General features: G+C 40.0%; 4 protein-coding genes across 5 annotated transcripts in view; 3 read left to right on the forward strand and 1 right to left on the reverse strand.

Annotated features, from left to right (window-relative positions):
- slam (slow as molasses) overlaps positions 1-24,226 on the forward strand; it is a 60,220-nt gene that overhangs the window by 21,711 nt on the left and 14,283 nt on the right. The window contains exon 2 of one of the 2 annotated variants that reach the window (XM_032437507.2): positions 956-1,033. The exons of the other annotated variant lie outside the window; for it this stretch is intronic. The gene's annotated coding sequence lies outside the window, so the exon portion shown is untranslated. The remainder of the gene's footprint in view (positions 1-955; positions 1,034-24,226) is intronic. 2 annotated transcript variants of the gene reach the window in all.
- ppk7 (pickpocket 7) lies at positions 10,439-12,836 on the reverse strand. The gene is made up of 5 exons (XM_002051294.3): positions 11,859-12,836; positions 11,477-11,609; positions 11,368-11,421; positions 11,053-11,295; positions 10,439-10,771 (listed from the first exon to the last, which is right to left on the reverse strand). The coding sequence occupies exons 1-5, from the start codon at positions 12,834-12,836 to the stop codon at positions 10,464-10,466; spliced, it is 1,716 nt and encodes a 571-aa protein (XP_002051330.1). The 3' UTR covers positions 10,439-10,463.
- ppk14 (pickpocket 14) lies at positions 13,519-15,623 on the forward strand. Its single transcript, XM_032437704.2, has 4 exons — positions 13,519-13,697; positions 13,763-14,351; positions 14,417-15,023; positions 15,492-15,623. Exons 1-4 carry the CDS (start codon positions 13,519-13,521, stop codon positions 15,620-15,622), a joined length of 1,506 nt encoding a protein of 501 aa, XP_032293595.1. The 3' UTR covers position 15,623.
- On the forward strand, positions 16,647-17,331 carry LOC6628710 (uncharacterized). The gene has a single exon (XM_002051292.3). It carries the CDS (start codon positions 16,695-16,697, stop codon positions 17,262-17,264), a length of 570 nt encoding a protein of 189 aa, XP_002051328.1. The 5' UTR covers positions 16,647-16,694; the 3' UTR covers positions 17,265-17,331.

The following is a 24,226-nucleotide window of genomic DNA, read 5'->3' on the forward strand; positions in this document are numbered from 1 at the left end:
CCCAGGTCGTGTCGGGTCCAGGCCAGGTCTTCCTGGCAGGATTGTTGCTGCGGATCTGTCAGTAAATTCAATTTATTTAAAAGCATGTCAACAATAAGTCAAATGAAATGCTCTGCTCAGCTGTAAATATGGCTTGCCCAGTAATAAAGCTGATTTATTTGCGCTGTTGAGATTTACAATTTCCCATAATTGCCCAGCGTATGAAATTGTGTCTAAACTAAATACAACTGACAATAAATTGAAATGGAATAAAATGAAATGCTTGTGGTTATTGTGGCAATATATTCAAATATAGCTTGAAAGACATCTGTTGCCCCCTTTTTTTGGCATCCCTGCTACAAAATGTTTATACAAATACATATATGTATGAACAGATAGATGGGCATGCTCTTTTCTAATAGTAGTTCCGCTTGGCACAGTAAATAAATCTTGTCAGCGTTGGTGTGGGATTGGGTAAGGCTATAGATAAGCCCAATACAGTTAGCACTACACAATGGACACAGCAATTGGCTGCAGGACAACCGGCTGCTGCTGCTGCTGCTGCACAGGACACATCAGTTCAACTTAAACGGCTGCTAAAGTGCAACATAGTGCGGCAGGCCTAGGGCGGGGGGTAGCAGGGTAATGCCACATTTGGCAAACAATATTAAGTGTGTCTGTTTTTTAACATTTGAAGCACAAATAAAACAACGCAATCCTGGGGGCTACAAGCTGGGCGAGCATGCATACAATTATCAATAGCTGTCAGATAAGCGAGGGCGGTAAGAGACCTATGTAGAAATCTGGCAAGGTAACTTTAACAAAGACTATAATAATAATATATTTGACTGTTGTTAATTGCCTTTATTTATTTAATGTAAGTTTATAGTGTCCCTCTTTCCAATCTTAAATTTAAACTATTATATATTTATTGAAAAAATATTTATTATCTTTATTTTTTGTTATTGACTTTCAGCTCTCATTTTGATTAAACTAAGAATCATTAAAATATATACTGTGATGAGGCTTAATTTCTTATGTGGAATTTTCTTTGGTATGTTTGTACACTTTTATATTTGAAGTTTACCTGATTCTAAATACATTGATGAATTGAAATATATATTTGACCAACTTTGTTTGCAACCCACGTAAAATTATCAACATAACAATGGAGTTTTTTATACATATGTATAAGTGCATAGTAAATGTATATATATAAACTGTTTGACTGGAAAACATAAGTGTGTGCAGATAAAAATGCCGTTAGTGAAGTTTAAACAATGTTATTGACTGAACAAAATTCTGGGCTCTGCCTTGCTGTTGCTGCTGCTTTTTCTGTTGTTGACTTGGCTCATAAATCTATACAAGTGTTGTTGACTGACTGCTACTCTGTCTGTGTGTGTGTGTGTGTGTGTGTGCGTGTGTGTGTTTGTTGTGCACCCTAGTGCAATTGTTTAAATTATTGATTATTCTGAAACTTGGCCAGAGTTCAACTGCGCTAAGTTTCGTTCGGAAGTTTTTCATTTCCGTTTGCCTCTGGTGTCCGTTTTATGTACATTAATCAGTGCACTTCATTAAAAGCAACAGCAACAACTACAACAAGCACTAAACCAAATGACTTTTGGCAGTAATTTAAAAAACAAAATAAATATAAAAAAAAAAAACAGCAACTAACATGTGCCATGTACTTGTCTAATGGTCAAAGCTACTGAGCTTCCCCGGCCCAACTCGGTGGTGTCCCTTGTCCTCCGTCCAAGTCCCCTGACATGTGCGCTGTGCAGAGAAAAGCGTATTCCATTTACAGAGTTTTTTGTGCTGTCATAACAAACAAATTCCCAGCATGTGTGCGGCGGTGGCGTCCGGCTCGTCGGGGGCATGACCCGGGGCGGACGTTGTTCGCTTGGTCAGCTTTGGTGAGCTCCAAGAATTTAATTATACTTTTGATTTTAATGAAAATACAAGCGCACGCGTTTGCCGACTCCGGCCGCACTTCGTCTCTTATGCTCTATTACATAAAAAGTATATCAGCGTTCTGGTCAAGAAAGTATGCGAAAAATATTCTTTAGCTGCTTTATTGTTTTTACAACGAACATTTCTGATATTCTCTTAGCAGTTGTGCTTTGTATAAAAACTTTAAAAAAATATGAATATAATTTAAGAAAATCGGAACAAGTTTGTGACAGAAAAAAATCAAAACACTTTGTAATCTTCAATGTGTTTTACGATTGTTTTGAATTAAGTTTTAAAATTCAAGTTTCCATCCGCAATCAGATGTTTAGTAATTCTCTTTTAAAACTCACTAACTTTAGTGAAGTTCACCCTCGGCGTGTTCACGCTCAGTACTTGTGACTTTGTCTCGGTTAAGGTCGTCGTAGACATCAACGCAAGCTCACTTCTGCATTTGGGGAGTTCATTTTAGTAAATGTCAACGGAGTCGTCAGTGCAAAATTGCAGTTTAATTACAGTTTTTAAACATTTTAACTTGCCTTTGAATGTCATTGTAAATGGATGGCATTAAATGTAATTGGTCTAGGGGGTTAAGGCAGGCACATAATGAGTTTCCAGGAATATGTTGCGAATAAATGCTGAATATGAATACTTGAGCCGCACTCAAAAGCGAATCAGAATATTGATAAGTAATTTAATGCAGAATGTACGTATATGCATTATCTTATGTGATATATCAATTTACGTTGCGTAGATCGATACGGATCGTATTTTAAACTAGACATTGATTCATCTATAAATGCTTGGCATGTATGAAAGATGTTCATATGCAGATACTTGTAATCTATCTAGATTTCCAGTAAATTCTCAATGCCGAACCACAAGTAGATCTTTGTGGATTTATTTATGTGTAATTCTTGTAGATTCCATTTGCGTGTCCATTATATTTCGCTTAATGTACGAGGCCTTGGTAAACATTAAACAAATCCCCAATATTTGTGCATTCTGACCGCATTTTGAGCCGCACTTGAGTTGCAACTCCCGCTGCCTTTCTCCATTCATTTGTGAATATGCACATTTAATATGCAGCACATGCCCTGACAGGCTCCGTCAGGGCTACGACTACGGCTGCGTCCAACTCCAGCTGCCTCTGCGGCCGGTCACTTGCCATGATGCATGCACAACATGCACTCGCAATCAAACATGTCCGCCGAGCGCGCAGCATGTGCAACATTCGCTGTGGGTGATGTGGGGTCTGCAGCTTAAGACAGTGGCAACAGTCGACAACGCTGCTTCCAGGAGTCAGAGTACGCCACACAGCTGCCGACTTGCTGCTTATTTGCATACAACACTTTGACGCATTGTTCTAGCAGGCCAGCGGGACAGATGGAAGCACATGCTGTGCCAAATGCTGCTGCTCTTGCCGCCGTTTCACTCCCTCTCGACTTGAGCACTAATTAAAAGCAAATTTAAGCATACTTGTACTCCGACTACAGGCCACAATCCAAAGGGGCAGACGTACAAATTTGCCAAATCATTAAGCTCACAAACGGCCGCTGGGGCGTATGAGCTACGTAGACTTTGGTAAAACCGCCATTGCCAATGCAGTGTCTTTGATTGAAAAGCGCTTTGCTCAGCAGCCAAATGAGTGTTAATTAATACGATTTTGAGTAGCAGACAATCGAACAAGGCTTCAGTGTTTCAAGTGCCGCCTGGCAGCCATCATTAACCCATTTAAGGTGCAAATCCAATTAGGCAAAGACGTTAATCCAAGTTTTAAGCCGCACATTGGCAAATTGAAATTCGTTGAGAGTGTGCCTGAAGCAAGCGTTAATTAAATTTGTTTTTAATTGTGTCTTACAGCCGGCACAGATATTTCGTGTGACAACGAAAGTTGCCTAATTTATTGGCTTTACATACATAAAATGAACTGATATAGAGTCTAATGCAAGGAGAACGTAGGAACCTATTCCATGAAGCATATAATATAATTAAAATAAGGAGAATATTCATTACGTAAGTTACTTTGCACATACCACTTCGACTTAATTTTAGTAGAACAAGTTACTAGAAACGTTTTCGGGTTCCTCAGTTAAAGCTTACCCAATTCGAGCATGACTTTTTTATGATTAGATATACTATTTTAGACCAACTGACGAAACGGTCTGGAGCTAATCTTTGTATTAAAATCTATTCACAGCCAGCCATAAATCATTTGGCGCTCTAAAAGCTGCCGCAGGCGGTTGGTCTAAGTGAAAATCTTTTAAGAGCGCCCAAGTAATGCACATAAATAATAAATACAACGCGAAATTAACTTTCCGGCGACAGTCGTGCTCCACGTGCCTGCCCGGTGTGTATCCCCCCCCCCCCTGACTAGACCAAAAAACCAACACAGCAAGCCGCGATTTTATTTTTTAATATTATGTTTTCATGAGAAGAAAGAGTATATTGGCGCTGTCCTTACCCAGATGAACTATTCAAATCTTTGTATTTTGCCAGGTCTTTTAAAAAGAAAGTTTTTATATTGAAGCTTATTAATACCAGCTTGTTTTATTCGAAGGTCAAACAATTATTTTGATCAAGCCAAGAAAAATGAGAATCCTATAGTTAATCCGCCTCATTTTTAATTAATACTGAGCAACTATTACAGGGTATTGTTTAGTCTTGATCTAGCGATATCGAGATGTTTTTTTTTTTCGGTGTGTTACCTGGACTGGCGTCAACTATTTAGAAATGCAAAGCACATTGAAAGTTGAAAGCGTGCAACGTTGGTTTTGGTTTTGGTTACGGTTTTTGCTTTTAAGGTGCCAAAAGCAAACAAAAAATGGCTGAAAAACGGGCGAAATCCAAGCAGAAACTGTCAACGCACGCGTTAAGTTGACAGGCGTGGCGTTTCTGCTTATGGGAAGGGGGCTTCGAGGTGAGCTGAAGTAGGCGAAATCTCAGTGCGCCAGCTATAAAAATCATAAATTTTATTATGTATTAACGTCGGCGGGGCCGTTTGCGGTAACGTTGACACTTCTTTTTGGTGGCAGAATACATATATTTATGAATTATTCAAAAGCCTAGCATACTTTTCTGCGCGCTCAAGTTTAAGGTCAAATCCGGCGACCACATTGTGCTTTAAGGCAAACTAGGAGTGAAAGAGCGGATGTCTAAGACTGTGCGTGCATATTTGACAATTTTATTAGATTAAATTTCATATAAATGTGTTGATAATGCCAGCCAGACATTGTCTAGACAAAGCGCATAGACATACAGCTGACATTTGAGAGCAGAGTGAAAGGTGGCAACAGAAGACTTAAAGAGGGATCAGGTAGACGGCGCATAACTTCATTGCATGCCTGTCACAAATGCCACAAAATCCGCACGAATGCAGCAATGCAAAATTAATAGCTGTTGCATTCGACTACTTCTACTTCTGAGTGGATCAAAGTTTGTCTGGCTGCCAGGCACGCTCACAGAATGTTAGCGACTGTCTTCGACTGGGTTGCCTACATCATCATCATTTAGCAAAAATGTCAAGGGCAACGGGCACATAATAATTATAAAAAAAAGAATAAAAAATAGCAAACACTTTTGCTGACGTAGGTGTGTGATTTATGCAAGGGAAATCGTATTTGAATTTTATCATTTTGCCATGGCATTGAAGTGCTCTAAGCCTTTAATCGCTGTCCGGCTAAAAAGTTGAGAAAAATTGTTGCAGGAAATTGCTGGTGCATAGTTTTTTTTATGCGTAACATTTGCAAAATACAGGGTAATACAACTGGAAATTGTAAATTTTATTAGATATTTGGAAAATATATTGAAAAAAAAAAAACAATAAATTATAATCTATAAACGTCTATTTTCCTCCAGAAGTAGCATTTGGTTTGACTATGCTCCTCATATATAAGATATCTTTTCAGAATTGGACCATATATATAAAATATATCTCTACCACGATCAGTCGAAAATAGAGTTCATATATGAAAAATGATTTATGGAGATATTTTCATCAAAAATGTATTAGTTTTTCTATGTCCTTTCCATTTAAGCTAAATCTTATCAACATTGGAACCCTAAGCTCTTGTATGATGGTCTTTTTTGATATGTCTTAAAAATAGGCAAAATCAATATAAAAAAGGTTTTGGACTGAATAAAATTACTAAGAAATATTCATATCATGAATGAGCCAAAAACTGTGCTTTCTCGTACTGAATTTGTGCTATTAGAATATTAAAACTATTTCGTATAATTCTCTCCTATAGAAGTTTGTCACCAGATACAACCAGGAGATACAACCAGGAGAGTGACCCTGTTTTTTATTTGCCATAAGAAACATTCAAAGTGACATTTGCATTTTATTGTTGAGCGCCGGGCATTACAACGCCAACTTTCCGTTCTTTGGCTTATTGTGCAATTTCCTAGTTGCTGCTGCTGCTTTCTTACATTCTCTTTTCATGCTCTTCCACTTTCTTGCCTGAGTGTGTCTGCATGAAATAAGAGTTAATCTTGCGTCCACTGGGAGTACACACCCACACCCTCATACACACACACACACACACACACACACATGCGAAGCTGATTCGCCAGCATCTCTTTCGTCTCTGTAACAGATGTCCTTGATATTTCATTTGATGGCAGCATTGCTTGCGATATTTCAAAGGCAAATGCCGTCTGCCTTAGATTTGGCTGCAATTTTCTTTTGTGTGACATCAAAGTGCAGCTTCATCAAGTAAATCTTTTGCCCCAAAGCCGATAAGGCAGCGAAAGTGCCTGCTCATAAGCCAAATATGCCACAAAGTATGCAATAATATTGTAACAATCGAATTGTCAACGCGACAGCGCTCTTCTTTATGCTTTTAATAATATTTTAATAGAAACAGCAAGGAGCACATATTTCCTGGACTACTTTGCGGCCGGTGGTTGCTTTTGATGTCGTTCGTTCTCGAGCAGCTGGAGTCATTCTGATGGATGGATAGAAGAAGTACATAAGCATAAGTAAAGTTGTATTCATCCAAACTTACACATCATAAATCATGTGTGCTTGTTAGTAAGGCATAGTCAGCAGGTAAACCAGCTGTGACAGAAACATTGGTCTGCTCTAGGCACAGTAATACAGATTATTAAGATTGGGTATTTTGAGTTCGGTCTATATTTTTTCGCACTGCACGTATTATGCCTTTCTAGTAGCATAATTATTCATGACACTCGTGACAAGACACACAACTTGTTTCCGTTTCCATAGATACCCTCATCGTTTGGTGTCGTATGGCTTATTAAATGTTGCGGCTGTGCGTGTAGCGTATTTTCAGCTCCAGTGAAACAAAATAATTGGGCCACGTTGCCCAGGTACCGAGCAGGGCTTATATACGCTATCATTGCTAAGGTCAAATGCACGTTTCCCCGTATTTGGCTTGTTAGTCCGCAGTTGAAGCAATGCGTCATACTAGGCTTGGACAAAAGCTATTGATTTTGGCTATTCAATACCTTGGGGAAAATACGCTTTTATTGCAAATATATCAAACATATTTGGGGACATTTTTAATTAAAAGTTTCCATCAGATGACTCGGCCAAAAGATGCGACAAGATTTGAGCATAATAAGTTGCCTGGCCATGAGTCAGCCAGAATTTAAGCTGTTACCTTTGTCAGTTTGTCAGTCTTTTACTTCATTTTTTACCTGTCTGCCTGCTGCTTTAATTCCCTTTTCCAAGGTAATTAACTCCCATCTGTCTGCTCCAAAAACGACACCATTAACATTGACCTCTAGTGCGCGTCAACGCGTTGGCTGACAACTTTTGGTCAACATTTTTTTTAAGTTCCGATTTTTCAAAATGGCTGCTGGGCCAACAAAGGACTATTAGTTGGTCATTTAACAGCGCCCCTTTTTGGTTTAGTGCGCTGCCTTTAAGCTTCGTTTGATTTTTGGGACCTGCCAAAGCATTAGACGGAAGATGCATACATTTCCAGCCATGTTTTACATTTTTAGAGAAAGGCAATAAACAGAATTTCCAAACCGACAACTAAGTTTAACCTTTTTCCTCTTTACCAATATTGATATTGCTTGAATTGGAGAGAGTATTTAAAATTGCATTTGTATATTAAAAATAATTATTTTATTTTAATTATTTTTATCAAGCCCAAAAGCATCAATGTATTTAAAAGGTTTTTTGGATTCCCTAACATTTATTCGCACCATAGTTCTTAGCACTTCTTGCATGCAACAGAAAGCTGTTTGCCTATTTTCTGAAATTTGCATGTTGTCTAGCAATGGTAAAGTTTAAATTGCGAAATCTGTCGCGCTCGATTAACGTACAGATAGAGGACACATATGAGACAAATGAGTCAGTGACTGCAAAACTTTCAATGGACAAGCGGGGCTTATTTGCATTTTTAATTAACTAACAAGTGCTTGCAATTATGGACGGCCCAAGTCCAGAGGCGGCGCATTACCATATTCATATTTGCATGTGCGCAATGGCAGCTGTGTGCCCGACGCCGGCTGCTTGCTGTAAATCAATTAGGCGTAAATGTGTTTTGGGGCAACTGTACTTGGCATAAATTACCAGCTTACCAAACTCTTGACTGGGCCCCTGGACTTGTCTGTGTGTCATATTCGCATGTAACATGTTTCATATTTTAATTACTTTAATTGCAAAACATTAGCGCACATTTTTATCAAATTAAGACTCATCCGTCATGGGCAAACTGTCAGAAGTTCTACTGCAGTTAACATCTCCGTCATGCTTTGTGGCACATATGTTGCCTTTCTGTCAGATTATGTCATGAATATGTTAAACGCTTGCCACTTTGACAGCCGCCGTTGGCGTGAAGCCAACTTGAATTCGCTTTTGACATTTATTAGGCGGCCTCAGGCGAAATTTGTTCTTTAGCTTCGTGTCCTGCTGCCGCCGCGTTGCATTCCCCTCAATTGCAGCCAACACAATTTGACAAGTTAAACGTAACTATGCCAAATAACGACTGACAGCGCAAATATTTTAACAACTTCGACTTACCTCGCCAACTGACTAACTGGCTGGCTGATGGGGAGACTCTTGGCTTGCCTGGCTGGCAGCTGACTTCAGTATTTTCCTTTGTTGTCATTGAGTAAATTTCGCTTCGATGACATAAATCAAATGTGATAATATTTTATAGTACATATTCAAGAGTTGTTGGCCATATTTTTCTTGTTTGATTTTTGACTGCTCGTGCGCAACTAATTTGGTAATCAATTACAGTTATTTTCACAGACATTGAATTTCAATAGGTCTGATGTGGTTACATTTTTTTTAAACATTTTCATTTTTTTTGCTTGATCGCACAACGAAAATTATGTGACTTGTTATTGGGTATGGAGGCACACACACATTACAGGGCGTATGTGCAATATTTACGAGTACCCTATAAAGTTTGAGCATTTCAGTTTATAACATTTGTAAAAAAAGAAACACAAAATATAATATTCGACATTTATTTATGAAGATAGATTTAATACAGATTTCATCTAAATTAAGCGTATTACACAAAAGATCAAGTATTTAAAATTATTTTAATTGAATTCAGAATAATCACATGTACTATTTATTATTATTTGCATATAATTAATTTACGAATAATTGCATTTACTATTATTATTCAAAGATTTGAAAGATTGTGCTTATTAAGTTTATAACTAAATCAAAGTATATTTGCTTGCATATTTGCCTAGTCCCATGTCATCTGTCTTTACAGCGTATCTGTTGCAATCCTTACCAAACATTTGAATATTCACGTTTTTCTGTAGCTCGAAGTATCGTAAATATGCATCAAACAGTTCACTTCTTTCCCACACTCATGTAAAAAACTCCTGCATAGCGTATTATAATGCTGTCGCGACATTCAAATGAAAAATGATTGCGTGCTGTGCCTTTTTGGGCGCACAATTCACAATTCATGTGGTGTATGTATTTAAAGTGCGCGTGGTTGCATTGGCAGTATAAATAAAATTACGCCCCGTTGACATATAGAAAACTAAATAATGTGAAATTAAAGCGAAGCGTTGTCGCAAGTACCCCATGGACTAGCCCTCATGACTGCCTGACCTACCGCAACTGCCGCAGACAACAACAACAACAACAGCCGCAAACAAACAAACTATGCTTAATTGCAAAGGGGTTCTGGGGCCCCGGCTCGGCTCTCAGAAAGTCAAGTAAATGTCTCAATAAACTGCAAAAGTTGGCCAGGCGCACCGCTTGGGAGCACGACTTAACCTCAATTTTGATTAACAATGTCTGGCAATGAAGCTGTCAACGTGCGGCTACTAGGAACTCCCGGCACCGACACCGAAAGCAACCTCAACCTTAACCCCCGGCCCGCTCCGGGCGACGGCAAGACAGTCGGCCAGGTCGTCCCGGGGCTGTCGTATCTGTGGAGGCACACTGCGAGCCTGAAAAATGAGCACAATTTGTTTAGTTGGCTTGCCAGCTGCGGCTGCTGGCAGCCACTTGGGCAGATCGGGGAGGGTCGAACTCGCACCAGTTAAGCGCAAATATATATTTTATTTGTGCACATTATTCATTTGCTAATAACATGTTTATGGGCAAACGTTTGGCGTTGCCACTTCTGAAATTGAGCTGTTGCCTTCTGTGGCGCCTGTTCCACCTTTAGCTGCATTATGTATTGCTCCAGCTGACTGGGCACATTCTGACGCAGATTCAGTGTGGGCGTGGCAGCCACCGTGTCTATGCCACGCCTGGCGCGCAAACGCTGACGCAGCTCCCTCATGCCAAACGCGGGCACTTCGATGCACAGAAAATAGGCCAACTCCATGCCGCTAATGAGCGAACAGCCCAAAAAAAGTCCAGCAATGCCACCGAAACTAACTAAAAGAGAATGAAATAAACCAGAGGCAAGGTCAATGTTAGAAAGTTAAATGCAAATCAAATTTGATTAAAAAGTATTTAAGCAATAATAAACTTTCTTTAATAGTTATAGTAAAGAAAGGACTAACATTAAGCCAAATTATGAATGAAATGAAAAATTTGGAAGCACGTTTTAATTTAACAGTTAGCCAAAGATTGAAATTGCAAGAGTAATATGAAGTGGATCATTGTGCGAGTGGCTTTCGAGTGTGCTTGCATTGTGTCCATTGTCATTTACTAACCCATTAAGTCGACCCAGCCAAATACCAAACTGGTGCGATAGACCATCATGGTCTCAAAGCGGAAATGCACATCCAGATCCACATATGATGAATTGCCAAGCACTTCCGGCGGCAGAAAAGATGGACGCACATCGTTGATGTAGTTGAGCGAGTAACAGTTGCGAAAGCATTTGCAGACCATGCCCACATAATTGTTGCGCACAAAACGTTCCTCTCCCGGCTGATACGAATAGAGCAATCTATCTGTGTGTGTGTGACGCAAGCGTTTAGAAGTGGCCCTCGCCACAGAAATAGTCTGTCATGTTTGTTACGCACCATTGTTTTTCGCCAGGCAGTCCAAGTCCGGAGCGCGGCACGAGCGATACTGGCCTGCAAGTGGAGTAAAATTTCAAGTCGGTTTTGCGGTTAAGCTGTACGTGCTTACCCGGCGGAAAAAGCAGATCCATTGTACAATTACAGTAGCGCACCAAGTACTCCTGATGGCACTCCGATTGGCAATTCTCAATCATGTAAATGTAGCCCAGCAATGACTTGAAGTCGCGGCTATTGCGCTCGTCCTGCAGGCAGATTGGATAGTGGAAGTGAAAAGCTTAAGTCTGAAATGTTTTCAATTTCTAGTAACTTTTGAATGGGAATATTGAAAGTAAATCTTTAAATGCTAACATATATCAAGTAGATATAATAGATTACAACTTAAAGGAAATAATACTACAAATTGACAAAATGTTGTTGTCCTCTGGCCGAAAGTGATCGACTAGCAGCTACCCTTAAAACGATATTGCAATCGTAAAACATAGAAAACTAACATCAAATACACATTCACGCTGATCGGAGCTCACGGAACGTGTATCGTTATCGTAGAAGTAAATTGTGGGTTCGATCTCGAGGGTAGTTTGCGTATCGGCGGGTATGTGAAATGGATCCTTGTGCCAGACATACGGTTCAGTGACCATGACATCGATACCCTTTTCGTTGCGTCGTTCCGGCCAGTGTTTATCCGGTTGCATGAGCACACGCACAAAAAGGCCGCTCATAGGACCTGCAGAGCCGGTGCGCCAGGGCCATAATGGATCCAGCAGCTGCATGCGTTTCCCTTCAACGGTTTCCAGAGAATTGAAGGCCCAGCACAAGCCGTTCTTACTGCGCCGTTTTGAGAAGATCTCACAGCAATTCTGAGGGAATTGTCGCCACTTGCAATCGGTCAACATTTCATCACAGGTCCAGGTCATAAAGTCGACGACCAGACTAAAGTTAATATGGCTCAGCTGCTCTGTTGGCTCGTTACGCAGCTGCTCAAAGCTCTCAAAGTGGGCAAAGGACATGCTATCGTAGCTGCTGATAATACGCTCAAACAACTTTAGTTGCGCGGCATCGCTCACATTGGCCATAAAACGGGCTTTAGCCAAATCCAAACGCTGCCAGTTGAGGCGATTGTGATTGCATATGGTGATGACCGGAAATGCAATGCGGTAAACCGGAAAACGCGTGCTATCGACCACAGTCTGAAATTTGCCATCGTTGTAGCGCTGTGACAGTATAAGGCACACATAGACAGCTCCTAAAAATGCACAAACAAATGTGCACAGCCAGATGAAGCGCTCCCAGCTACTGGAACGTGCGGCAAGCAGCTTGTCCAGACCATGGATCGTTGTCCGCTTGCCAAAGCGCATGGCCAGCTGCCAGGCAGCCTGACCCAGTTGACGGAGCGCTGCATAGCGGCGCGGTAATGTTCGCGACTGATGCAAATGCAGGGAACGCGTCGGTGGATAATATGCAAGCGTCATGGCTGGCGAGCAACTGAATCAGTTGCAAACCCATTTTGGTGCTTTTATAGCGCAACTGCGTGCCGGAATGTTTTGGCTAATTAGATACTTAGCAATAGCCGGGACACTAACGTGTTTAACGCCTATTAAACTCGTTGTCGACAACTTGCCGCATAGGTCAAGTCGTCAGACACAATCGATGACAAAGCGTTTGCCACCCGCCCAGGGGACTTGATTTGTACCCTATATCCGTCCATATATATGTCAAGCTAATTGGACAAACTGTTTGTCAAGCCAATTGAATACAATCAATGCCAAATGATTTGCAAACAGCGATAAGCGGGAAATTTATTAATCTCAACAAGTCGCATTTACGCATGCTCTTTTAGAAAAACATTCAACGAGTATTCCCTTTACTACTTATAACTAAGGTGGAGACAAACAAACATTAGTTTTACGGTGTAAAAGTAAAGTTGTGTTAAACGTGTCAACCTTTTTTGTTTGACCATATATTTTAATCGAAAAGAATGGCCTTTCAAAATTCCCCGTTCCCTGTTGCAAATTTGACAACTTTCAGTACACGTCAAGCTGACAATCCAAACGGCATAACCTTCATAATAGACCCTTACTTACGAGGGCATACTGTTCCGAATCCGAGCGGCACGATATAAATGGCGTGACCTACTCATTTGGCGAACACAAAATGCATATCCGGCAACTGAGAAAAGTGAAACGGCATCGACAGCTGGCCGGAGCATGGCAGCAGTACCAGAACTCGAACTGTGAGACCGCCTGGATGCACTTGCTCAGCCGCTACACCAGTGGTTCGCATATCCATGGATTCTATCAGCTTTTTTGGCCCACGATGCGACGTCGCATGCGGTGAGCGAAATGAGATAGCACTATTATTGATCCGATCTACTGATCTGTTCCCATAACATAAACAGTTTACTGTGGACGCTGGCGCTACTTTGTGCCTTAATAGTGCTCATCTTTATCACCTATTTGCTGGCAGAGCGACATCAGCGAAAACTTTTCCAAACAGTGATCGCGGACTCGCGTTGGCCCATTCGGAATATTGCATTTCCGGTCATCTTCGTGTGCAATAAGAACCGCTTGAACTGGTCACGTCTGCCCGAGATAGGCGAGCGCTACAACATCACCGAGAGCCAACAGCCTCTGCTGGAGCGTGTGCTGACCGCCTATGATGCACTTAGCATTTCACATTTGGATGTCTTTGAGGCGCTGCAAGACCAGCCTTTGGAAACGCTCAATCATCTAAATTTTACTCAGATTGTGAGCGAGATGGCCTGGCGCTGCGAGGAACTGATCAGCGAATGCCGCTGGCAGACGCAGTCGCGCAATTGCTGTGAACTCTTTCGGCCACGACGTCAGCAGCAGGGTGTTTGCCTTGCCTTCCACGAGTTGGAGGAACGTTCCAGTGCCGAGACGGGCAGTGGTACTGGTATTGTTGTTCGCCTACTGCTAAATGAGGCCCTACATGCGCCTGGTAATCGGGAGCCCAAGGGTTTTGTGGTGCGTATAAGTACGTAATTGCCTTCCTGATAGCGTGTGTATCTGTGGATCCTTCAATCGAATAGCTGGACGTTGTGGAGCCAGGTGTTTGGTCTGAACTGCCTATAAGCTTGGTGCCTGATGCAGACACTAACGTTGGCATCAGGGCTGTCTATCATTTCTACGATGAGGCCACCTACGGCCTGCCGAGCGTACAGCGTCAGTGCCTGCTGGACTATGAGCAGAAGAGCGATCACTTCCAGACTCTACTGGGCTTCAAGTATATGTTAGAAAACTGCTTGGCCGAATGTCAGCAGCTTTATATGCTGCGCTATTGCAATTGCACATTAGATCTATTCTTTCCGCCCTCCAATCATGTCGGCTGCAAGTTGAAGGATCTGCCCTGCTTGGCGGCACACAATCATCTGCTAAAGAATTTCGAACATCACGAGGAGCGTTCATATGTGGCCCAGAATGAATCGGGACTTCTTTGCGATTGCCTACACAACTGCAAGTCGCTGACGCTCTTAACCGATGTTCATAAAGCCGCTCGACGTAGGCATTTGGAAAATGCCCGTGCTAAGGGTTCCGCCCACGGAAGTAACCGTTCAATTTTGCTCAATGTCTACTACACCAAAAATGTTATTCTGGTCTATAGGACGAGCCTAATATATAGCTGGCTGGACTTGATTGGTATGTGGACTTTATTATCAAATTATTCCTTAGGGGAAAAGTTTTAAATAGTTTTGTTTACACATTTCATAGATTTTCAAGAGGTGAAAATAATACCACAATTTGTATACTTCCTCTGAATATCTAGTAAGGTTAGATTACCCAAGGTTAAGCCGTGGCACTTTTTGGGATTGTTAGCATAGCAGACATGGTTTTGTAGGAAGTTTTAAGTTTGAAGCATTTGGCAGGGGACCAGGCACACTCTTGATATTCTTTGTTGTTCAAGTCCTTACATTTACATAAACTTTAAGATCTCACCGTTTTTACCATAATACGGTGATATTATTTACGTTCAATATATTATTTCTGAAGTTACATTTCAGACTCCCTCAAGATGAGATATGTCTAAGAAACCTAAGAAGATTGTGTAATTTGTAAGAAACCAATTTCAAATCGTATCTTTTAAAATTCTTGTGATTTTCCTTTCAGTTTCCTTCGGCGCTATTTGTCAGCTTTGTCTAGGCTGTTCAATAATTAGTCTCCTTGAGCTTTGCTATTTTGGTCTGTTCGATCTACCTCGCTTTTGCTGCTCGCACTATTCGTTGAGGCGACTTTATTAGAATATTCAATAAAAAAAGCCATTTGACATTCTTATATATGCAATGTATTTTATTTTTGTTTATTGCATGCCGTTTATGGTCTGGTGCATACTGTAGAGCTCTGGACTTGGCTTGACATATGCAAAGCATTTGCTGGCAATGTCTTTTGTTCTTTTACTCTATTCTCTGGGGCAGATTTTGTATTTGCTGTATGTCGTTATATATATTTTAAATAAGGGTTCGAAAATTGTAACTCAAAGCTTTGTAAAAGCTATTCTAAGAATATGTAAGCTGCAAGCTTAAAGCACATTCAAGCAGTGCAAAGTGAAAGCAGTGCAAGGACTAGCTGAATGAGTCGAAGCTATATGGAATGAAACATCGAAATAATAACATAGAACATGGTAAAACGTATAACATAGAACATCGTATAATGTAGAACATAGAACATGGTAGAACGTAGAACATAGAACATGAAAAAATATAGAAAATGGAGAATATACCACATAGAACATAGGCCATGTAGCATGGAATATAGAACATTGAACATAAAAACATTGCACGGTACTTGCCTTCGATTATAGGAAAACATGGAACACAAATTTTTTTGAAGCAGTTCAATTCCAATGTTTAGTTCCCCCACTCACCGCTTGATGGCAATAGTGGGCAAAGCAACTAATTTTCTCAAATTGCTAGCTACTCTGTTAAGCATAGCCATGGTCAAATTATCACCAAAGCATTCCCCAGCTTCTTAGCTCCTATGATTGACGTTTGTTATCTTTTCCTGGGGTCTTAAATTATTCTTCTCTTAACAGCTGTAAAAATCATACCAGCGTTAATAATAGTTATCATTGTTTATTATTGGCTGACGTTTTCAACAAACGATTAATCAGTAATGAAAACTTTTCAAACAGTTTTTTTGTCATATCTAATCAATAATTAGCCAAAAAGTTAACCCCAACTTTTCCAAAGATTTATAACATTTGTGTTTATCAGCAAGTGATTCCCTGCCGCACGAATAAACAGCATATATAAGTCCCAACCTCAGCTACAATCTTCACAACAGTCTTTGATCGCTTGCCGGACACTTAAAACAATGTATTCTCCTACGAAACTTATTGCTTGTGCGCTGATTTTTGCCCAGCTGTTGGGTTCAATTCATTGTGGAGTATACGACAATACGGATAACTGGGTACTTTCTGACAAGACCGCAAATTTCCCCGAAAACGCTGTACTGGGCGGTATTGATCCATACGGATATAATAACTACGTGGGACGCATCGTTTATTCAAGCTCGATTCTGCCAGCCCGTGTTAGGGCGGAGACTGGATACACCACTTTTAACACCGAAGCAGTAGCTAATCAGGCGACCTCCTACGAGTTGCTGGTCGCCAATGAGACCGTCAGCTATCAATGGGTGCGCAGCTACGATGGCTTCAGGGAAAAGAATGCTGTTTCTGTGGGCACAAGTGCCTTGAATGAACGGGTCTACGTCTGCCGCGCCAGAACTGATGGCGGTATTTTTATTGGCACCCTGTATCTTGCGCAAAAGGCTTGCATCATCCGGTACGAGAACTTGCCTCTGAGAGAGATTACTAAATATGAGGTACTAGTGCGAAAAGTTAATGTAGCAGCGTTGGCGCCATTCGACAATAAAATCAATTGATGAGATTACGAAATTTATTTAATAATTAAATATTCAAATATGAGCATAAATTAGAAAATTGTAATAATTAAAATATTGGGGAAGAGAGAGAATTGAAATAGAAGCATATAAGCAAGAATTTCTCTCTCCTATCCCACAAAGACACACACTCTATACGATACGTTCATAGATTCCACTTCTATTTTCAACTATGATCGGGGAAAAATTAAGTTTTGGTATGATATTTTTTCACTATGCGCCTTAAATAATATATGAGTTATATAGCATAGGTCGGAATTGAAGCTATTGTACAAAAGAACCTTCAAGCCATATTTCGCTTAGCTTTTTTTCTAGTTACTAGTTACCTTTCAAATATGGCAATAATTTGGGAGTATTGTTAAATTCGCCAGATTTCGTTGGATATGTATATACATACTAAAGGCATTAAGTTAATGCCCTGTACTTTGCAGTAGATTAGCAAAGCCTGCCCAAATATAGATTTCCTTACTGTCTTTCAAGTTGTTTTTTAACGGTTTATTGACTGGCCGCGGGCTGTGACTTAACTGCTGCAATGTCGTCCTAACAAGCAGCATCCGGACACAGTTACGTGGGTCCTGGGGGAAAGTTTGGTGTTCTACACATAAATACAGGCGTACATACATACATACATAGAGACAGCTACAGCTGCTCTGGTAGCCGGGTGCCTTGTCGAAATTACGCTCATAAACGTGACTTGACATAATAATCTCTGACTGGCGCTGCGAGTGCGGCCGCTGGCTTTGTCTTTTGGCTTCTGCTTTTTCTGGCCACGTTTACATACATATTTTTATACATTTTTTTTTTTGTTTTCAAAGGTGGCGTTAATTTTTCGCCGCCTTTTGTTGTATTTTCTTTTAATTTTTGCTTTTGTTGCCATTGCGGGGTCAAGTTTTCTTTTTGGTTTCTTGCTGTCTTTTGCGGGTCAGCAGCCGGTTGGCTAATATTGCAAAAATTTCATTAGTTTTACAAACAAGCAAACAAACATAGCAAGAAACAAATATTTGTGCTTGCATTTTTTAGCAGTTTAGTGGCAGTTGTTGCTGTTCAGTTTGTTATTGTTGCTGTTGTCGCTGTTGGCGAGTGCTACGTTTTTATCTTAAATAAAAAAAAAAGCACCGCCAGCTGGGGTTATGGGCAGGTTCAGGTGAAGCCAACGGTCGCCTGGGATCTAGCGTAAATAAATAAATGGCAAAGCACAGAGCTAAAACTAATATCAAAGCATCGAAACCGACATACACTTAACGAAGTGTTCCACATAAATAATCAAATACTGACGAGCATATTAAATAATTTTAAAATATTTCCATTTCAATTTTCTGATGTATTTTTTTAATATTTATTTATTTATTTATCTAAAAAACATAAAATTAAAATAAGTATAAAATACGGTGTTTAGCCCAATTTAAATATGTTTTAAAACATTAGCTAAAGTAAAAACAAATAATAACGTTCTTAAAAGTTCATTAGGAATCAATCATTTATTGACTTTGGTCAATTACATATTTTCCCAGACTAAATACAGTATTGTGTATCCAACTTGGTCAAGATTGCCCAACAGTTCATATACCCTGTTTAAAAGCACAGGAATACAAATGGCGCGTGCGCTTTTTTAAAATTGCTTTGGCTTTTTTTAATTGAAAACTGTAATGGAGCGGGTGTTAAAGCAAGGCATATATATAGTGTCGTGAAAGCGCGTTAAATTACATTCATACAGACGCACAAACTAAAATTCACAGACACACACATGCACAAATATTCCATATACACTCATTCTCGTATATCATATTTGGTCGCCTTGCTAATTTGGTAGTTTAAAATGCATAGCATCCATCCATGTGTGCCGTATGGTCACTTTTTTTTTTTTCTTGTTGACCCATGTGTGTGAAATGCGCTCATGACTTCACAATAACTAAACAGACGACCCGTTTCGGGGTAATTAGTTGTCTCTGTTGTCCTTTGCCGCCACATGCCCCCAAGCTAAAGGAAGTGGCGCAGAGCTCCTTGTGTAGGGGTTCCTCATTGTGGCTTGCTCATTTTCTATACCTCTCACATCCTTAATTTCTATAAGAGGATATCATGGTATTGTTGAGATATTTAATGCAGACATATATGGTGCTTTGGGAGTATCAAAGTTAGATCCTACGAAGTCCTACGAAATATCAGTAGACTTATTTAGTTACTAAAGCTTCAACTTGTTTTTAGTGGTTTCTTGAAATCTCTAACATATAAGTATTCCTGTAAATTCAATTATTTGGGGCTAAGACGGCTTTTCTTTACCAGTAGTAATAAAATTACAATTTTGTTCGACAACAGAGTATTTTTGAGTCGTGTCAGTTATTTGTCAGCTTTTTTTTCTTTTGTTTTTGTGATTTTTTTTTTTTATTGGTGTGGGTGTAGGTAAGCGTAAGTGCTGGGCGTATTGATTACGTAGCCACGTTTGTCAGGCAAGGGTATATGACAAAAAAAAAACTGGTTTGATAATAGTTTGGTGCACATATATTACAGATTTACTTCTCATTACGTAGAGATTGAATATTGTCTTTAATACATTTCCACAGTTGGCCTTTAATTATTCTGTACACATCTTCTACAATTGTTGTAGGGGATTGCGAGAGTGTTCAGAGCTGGTCAAGCGACGGCGCCCATTTGCCCCTTATCACCTAGGTCCATAAATTATGACGATGAGGTTACTTTGTAATCAGCAAATTAAGTTTATAGCCGGCAGCATATTATATATATATAAACATGGCAGCCCCGAAATGAAAAGTAAACTTGATGCCGACATTTTTTGCTCACTTGTTTGTTGTTTCTTTTCTTAGCAAAGCGAGCACGAAGTGTGCGCAAATGTAAAGCTTTTCTTTTTGAACTGACTGCATGGCAAACAATACACAAATCAGTCATTAAATTGTGCTGCCATTTTGCTTTGGATAATCGAAATTTTAATGCCACGCCCGCGATATTTGTTTGCTCTGGGCCAAAATGGGCAACATAACTCAGATGCCCGCCCCTGACGTGTCCGCCTACATCGGGTTGTCGGCGCCGTCTAAATTTGCAGCCTGTCGCGGTTTGGTCGGCATTGTTTTTGGCACACACCGAGCAGCGGGTAAAAAATAAAAGTAGAGTATGAGGGTGCGAGAATTTGGGCTAAAACTGGTGTAGACGGTGTGTGCCCGCAGCCGGTAACCGACACATGCGGTAATTTACCTAATTTTCGGGCGTTACGCCCACAGCCTCTTTGTTGCTGGCTGTGCCGATAGAGCTGATTGGATTTCCGAGTTTGCTTCTGTGACTCTTGTGCGTAACACGCGATTTAATCGCATGCGCCTTTCAGTATGTTAACGCATTTTAATATCAAACATTGCCGGCGTCCGCCTTCCAAGCCCCGCTGATTGCCCGCCATGTCTATGTGGCGTGCTCGGCTCTCTGCCACTAATTTCAGGGCATAACGCAAGTTAGCCAAAACTTGACAGCCATTCGCTTTGAGTACGCAAGTTTTCATTATGCATTTTGTATGAGACCTCGCAGCAGCAGCTTTGTTCGCATATTTGTTAATGATGTTCCTTTGAGGTTTTCAACTTGTTTGGGTTACATTAATTTCTTTTCGCAATCATGCCAGTGAAAATTGCGATTTGTGGTGGTAGATTATTGGGTCTGAAATGTGTGATGGGATTTTGCAGATAATCCGCTGGCTTATTAACATGTTCGCTTGCATATTTAAAGGTCACTCCTCTGTGCGTTGATAGCTGCGTTTGATAGTTTAATAGGCTTATTTGGTGACCCTTATCAGTTTCTGAGCCTCCTTAATCTTTGCGTTGCCCAAAGTATTGGCAAGAATAAAGCATGCTGCATTTTGAATCAAGCTTGTCGTGCTTAGAGATAAATTGTATTCTGAATAAGGGATAAACAATTCAAATCGGAAACCCTTAGTCGTGGTATAATAATAATTTTCCTTAAAAAAAAGGTTATCAATTAAATTACAAAAAATGTTCAGAATGTTATTTATTCTATTCTCCATTATTTTACCAAGTAAACAATATTTGATATGAAAAACTGGACTCTTTAAACAATGAGGGTATTTCTTACTTTACCTTATAAATTATACTGATTCCTTAGTTCTTTCAATATATGCATGTCAGAAATAGCCTATTCAATTAATAAACTGAAAAAAAGGCCAGCTCTGGCCAGAGATTCAAACGGCTGTCAAAATGTCACAGCAACTGATTTTCATTTGGTTTTGGGTCAATTCGGGTCTGCTCACCCAATCACATACAAACGTACATATATGTATGGTGGGAATTTGTGAGCTGCAACATATGATGGCGGGGCGCACCTGCCAAACCCAAATCCGTGCTTGCTGACACGCTTGCCAGAACCGTTTTAATAAGACACGGATTATCGCCTGGCATTATTTCAATCACATACCAAGTGTCGAGTATTTAGCAGACAACAAACACGCGCCGGGCTGTTCTATTCGTTCATGCTACTTCTTGTTCTGTCCCCGTGCCACGTCTTCGTGCCACTGTCAGGCGGCAGAGCTGCTAAAAAGCCAATAAAAATACTTTGTTTGACAAATAAAAGCCGCAGTGAGAGCTTTGGCGATAAAATTTTGTAGATAGCGCCCAGTTGGTTGCAAGGGGGCATCGGGACAGCTGTTGGCTGGCGAATGCCTTCTTTACTGACTGTCACATAAAGCCACATGTGTAGGTGTGCGGGTGGGTGTGTGTCTGCATGTGCATGTGTGTGTGTGTGCTTGTCGAGCAGCTTCTTCGCATCGTTTGACTTTACGAGCCGAAGCTAGTGCAAATGTCCTGACCATCTTGTCTGTTTGAGTCCCCGTTTACACGCTACAGCTGTTGGGCATATTCTTTTAGTAATCTATTTAAATTGATGATTATTTAATTAATTAATATAACAGCCTATTGTTTTATTATTTTACAAAAGATTTTAAAGATTTTTTAACAATTCTTCCCAGCTAAAACCTAATACATATTTATTTACAAAAATCGAAAATGCGGATAATCCCAGAAAATAAAGTAGGGTATATCTAAAACTACTTCATTCTGTTGTGATAGTTCTGCTAGTTTTCTGTTTGATTTTCTTAATATTGACTTTCACAGAACGATCGTTGTTGTTGAAATGCTGGATGAAAGCGTCAGCCAGAACAAGAACTGTCCCGGTATGCTGTTCCACATGCTTTCTTCGGTCAATGTTTGACAATAATCAACGCCGGCGCTAACGACGCGATGTCGCTTCGCATATGTTTGCCAAAATGAGCGAACATCAGTTATATGTGTATCTTTATAGATATATATTTATTCTTGGATTGTTGTTGCCTTAACCTGACTTTAAAGTCAAATGCTGGTGACATCTTTCCATCATCATCATCATCATCATCATCATTATCATAGTCTTGATAAACATGCTCAGCCCGTCTGCGTGACTCAGCGTTGCGCTGTCAGATTTTCATTTCGATGGAAGAAGGCACTGCCGAAACTAATTAAAATTGTATGCCGAGATATTTTTGGGCGGCCCTGTAAATATGGAAACGCGGAAAAAAACGCTTGCCTACTTTTTGGCGCAGTTCGCATATTGCAATTAAAGATGGCAACAAGCATTTCCACTTTTGCTCTCGAGCACGTTTCGGGCCTCAAAAGCTCGTTACGCATTGCGTGCAGCCGCTATTTGTTCATATGTTGCAATTATGTCAACATGTGCACACAACGCACACATGCAACACACACACTCATACATTTGGCAGCATTATTAATCAACTGACCAGCGCATATGAAGCCAGCGAAACTAGCGGTGTTTATGTCGCCATCATCATTAAAAGTCCTGCCAGCCGTTTGACTCGTATTTAATTGCACAAACAGACACACACACACACACACATACACAGGCTTCCCGCTGCCTCCCATTACTAACTCTCGGAACCTAGCTATTGCACCAGCAGCTGCCGCTTGAGTTGCCGGCACTTCAATAAATTATTTCGTATTTTTATATGCACAAATATTTGCCAGAATTTGAACATATTTTTCTTTGTGTGTTTGTTTGCTTGATTGCCTGTTTTTTATATCACTGCAAAGGATTTTTAATTTTTGACTCAAAAAAATAAAGGGAAACCATTCGATACCATAAGTTTTATTCCATAGAAATATGGAATTACAAAATTCGTAAATCTATTCTATCCTTTTAAAGTAGAAATCGTAAAATATATGATTTCTTTGGAAGTTCCAAAACAGTACCTTTTGGATACCTTCGCCTAAAATATTTGAAAAGAATTTTAAGATCTTATCAAACCTAAGGAAATATATCTTATTTATATTTAAACCCTAAAACTCGCCTGTTTTAAAGCCATCTACAGGGCATCGCCATGTCAAGCATTAAATTCCAGAGCACTTTATTGTTTTATTAATGAATTGGTATCGGATTATAGTGCATTTCGTTTGTACAAAGAGCGCGTGCTTTACAATTCTGCGAAATTGGCGAATTGTTAACACTTGAAATTGCTGAGTATACGAAGTTATGGCATGTTTCAATTTTTGTTAACTAGTGTAATTATTTCGCCTATAATCTCCCGCATGAGGATTGCATGTGTTTTGCAGACCTTAGACCTGAACTCAACAGCTCACTCGGCTGGTGTCACGTGATGCTCTTATCTATACACATACATATGCTTTTATCAAAATTCATTCTAATGTTTAACAATTATAAACATTTTGGTGAATTTTGATTAACTTTGTGCACTTCATGTTTATTTACAAAATAACTTTTCAAGTGGACTGTGAAATTCGGCACGTGTTTCAGTTTGTATTTGTTTATGGGAATTTGAACAAACGTGTGGTCATTCTTTTAGAGGCATAACAATGAAGCCGCTTACAATAACAGACAATCACTCGGACAGCTGTTGGCAGTTAGGTAAACAAATCAACAACAATAACAGC

This window comes from Drosophila virilis, chromosome 4 (genome assembly GCF_030788295.1).
Source record: "Drosophila virilis strain 15010-1051.87 chromosome 4, Dvir_AGI_RSII-ME, whole genome shotgun sequence".
NCBI classification, from domain to species: domain Eukaryota; kingdom Metazoa; phylum Arthropoda; class Insecta; order Diptera; family Drosophilidae; genus Drosophila; species Drosophila virilis.

What these genes read in the sequence shown, in the direction of transcription:
- ppk7 (XM_002051294.3), bottom strand. Translation starts at nt 12,836, where the DNA reads ATGACGCTTGCATATTATCCACCGACGCGTTCCCTGCATTTGCATCAG. An exon ending in GGATCTGCTTTTTCCGCCGG is followed by an intron (nt 11,422 to 11,476) that starts GTAAGCACGTAC and finishes CTCCACTTGCAG; the next exon opens with GCCAGTATCGCTCGTGCCGC. An exon ending in CTGCCTGGCGAAAAACAATG is followed by an intron (nt 11,296 to 11,367) that starts GTGCGTAACAAA and finishes ACACACACACAG; the next exon opens with ATAGATTGCTCTATTCGTAT.
- ppk14 (XM_032437704.2), top strand. Translation starts at nt 13,519, where the DNA reads ATGCATATCCGGCAACTGAGAAAAGTGAAACGGCATCGACAGCTGGCC. An exon ending in GGGAGCCCAAGGGTTTTGTG is followed by an intron (nt 14,352 to 14,416) that starts GTGCGTATAAGT and finishes TCAATCGAATAG; the next exon opens with CTGGACGTTGTGGAGCCAGG. An exon ending in TAGCTGGCTGGACTTGATTG is followed by an intron (nt 15,024 to 15,491) that starts GTATGTGGACTT and finishes TTTTCCTTTCAG; the next exon opens with TTTCCTTCGGCGCTATTTGT.
- LOC6628710 (XM_002051292.3), top strand. Translation starts at nt 16,695, where the DNA reads ATGTATTCTCCTACGAAACTTATTGCTTGTGCGCTGATTTTTGCCCAG.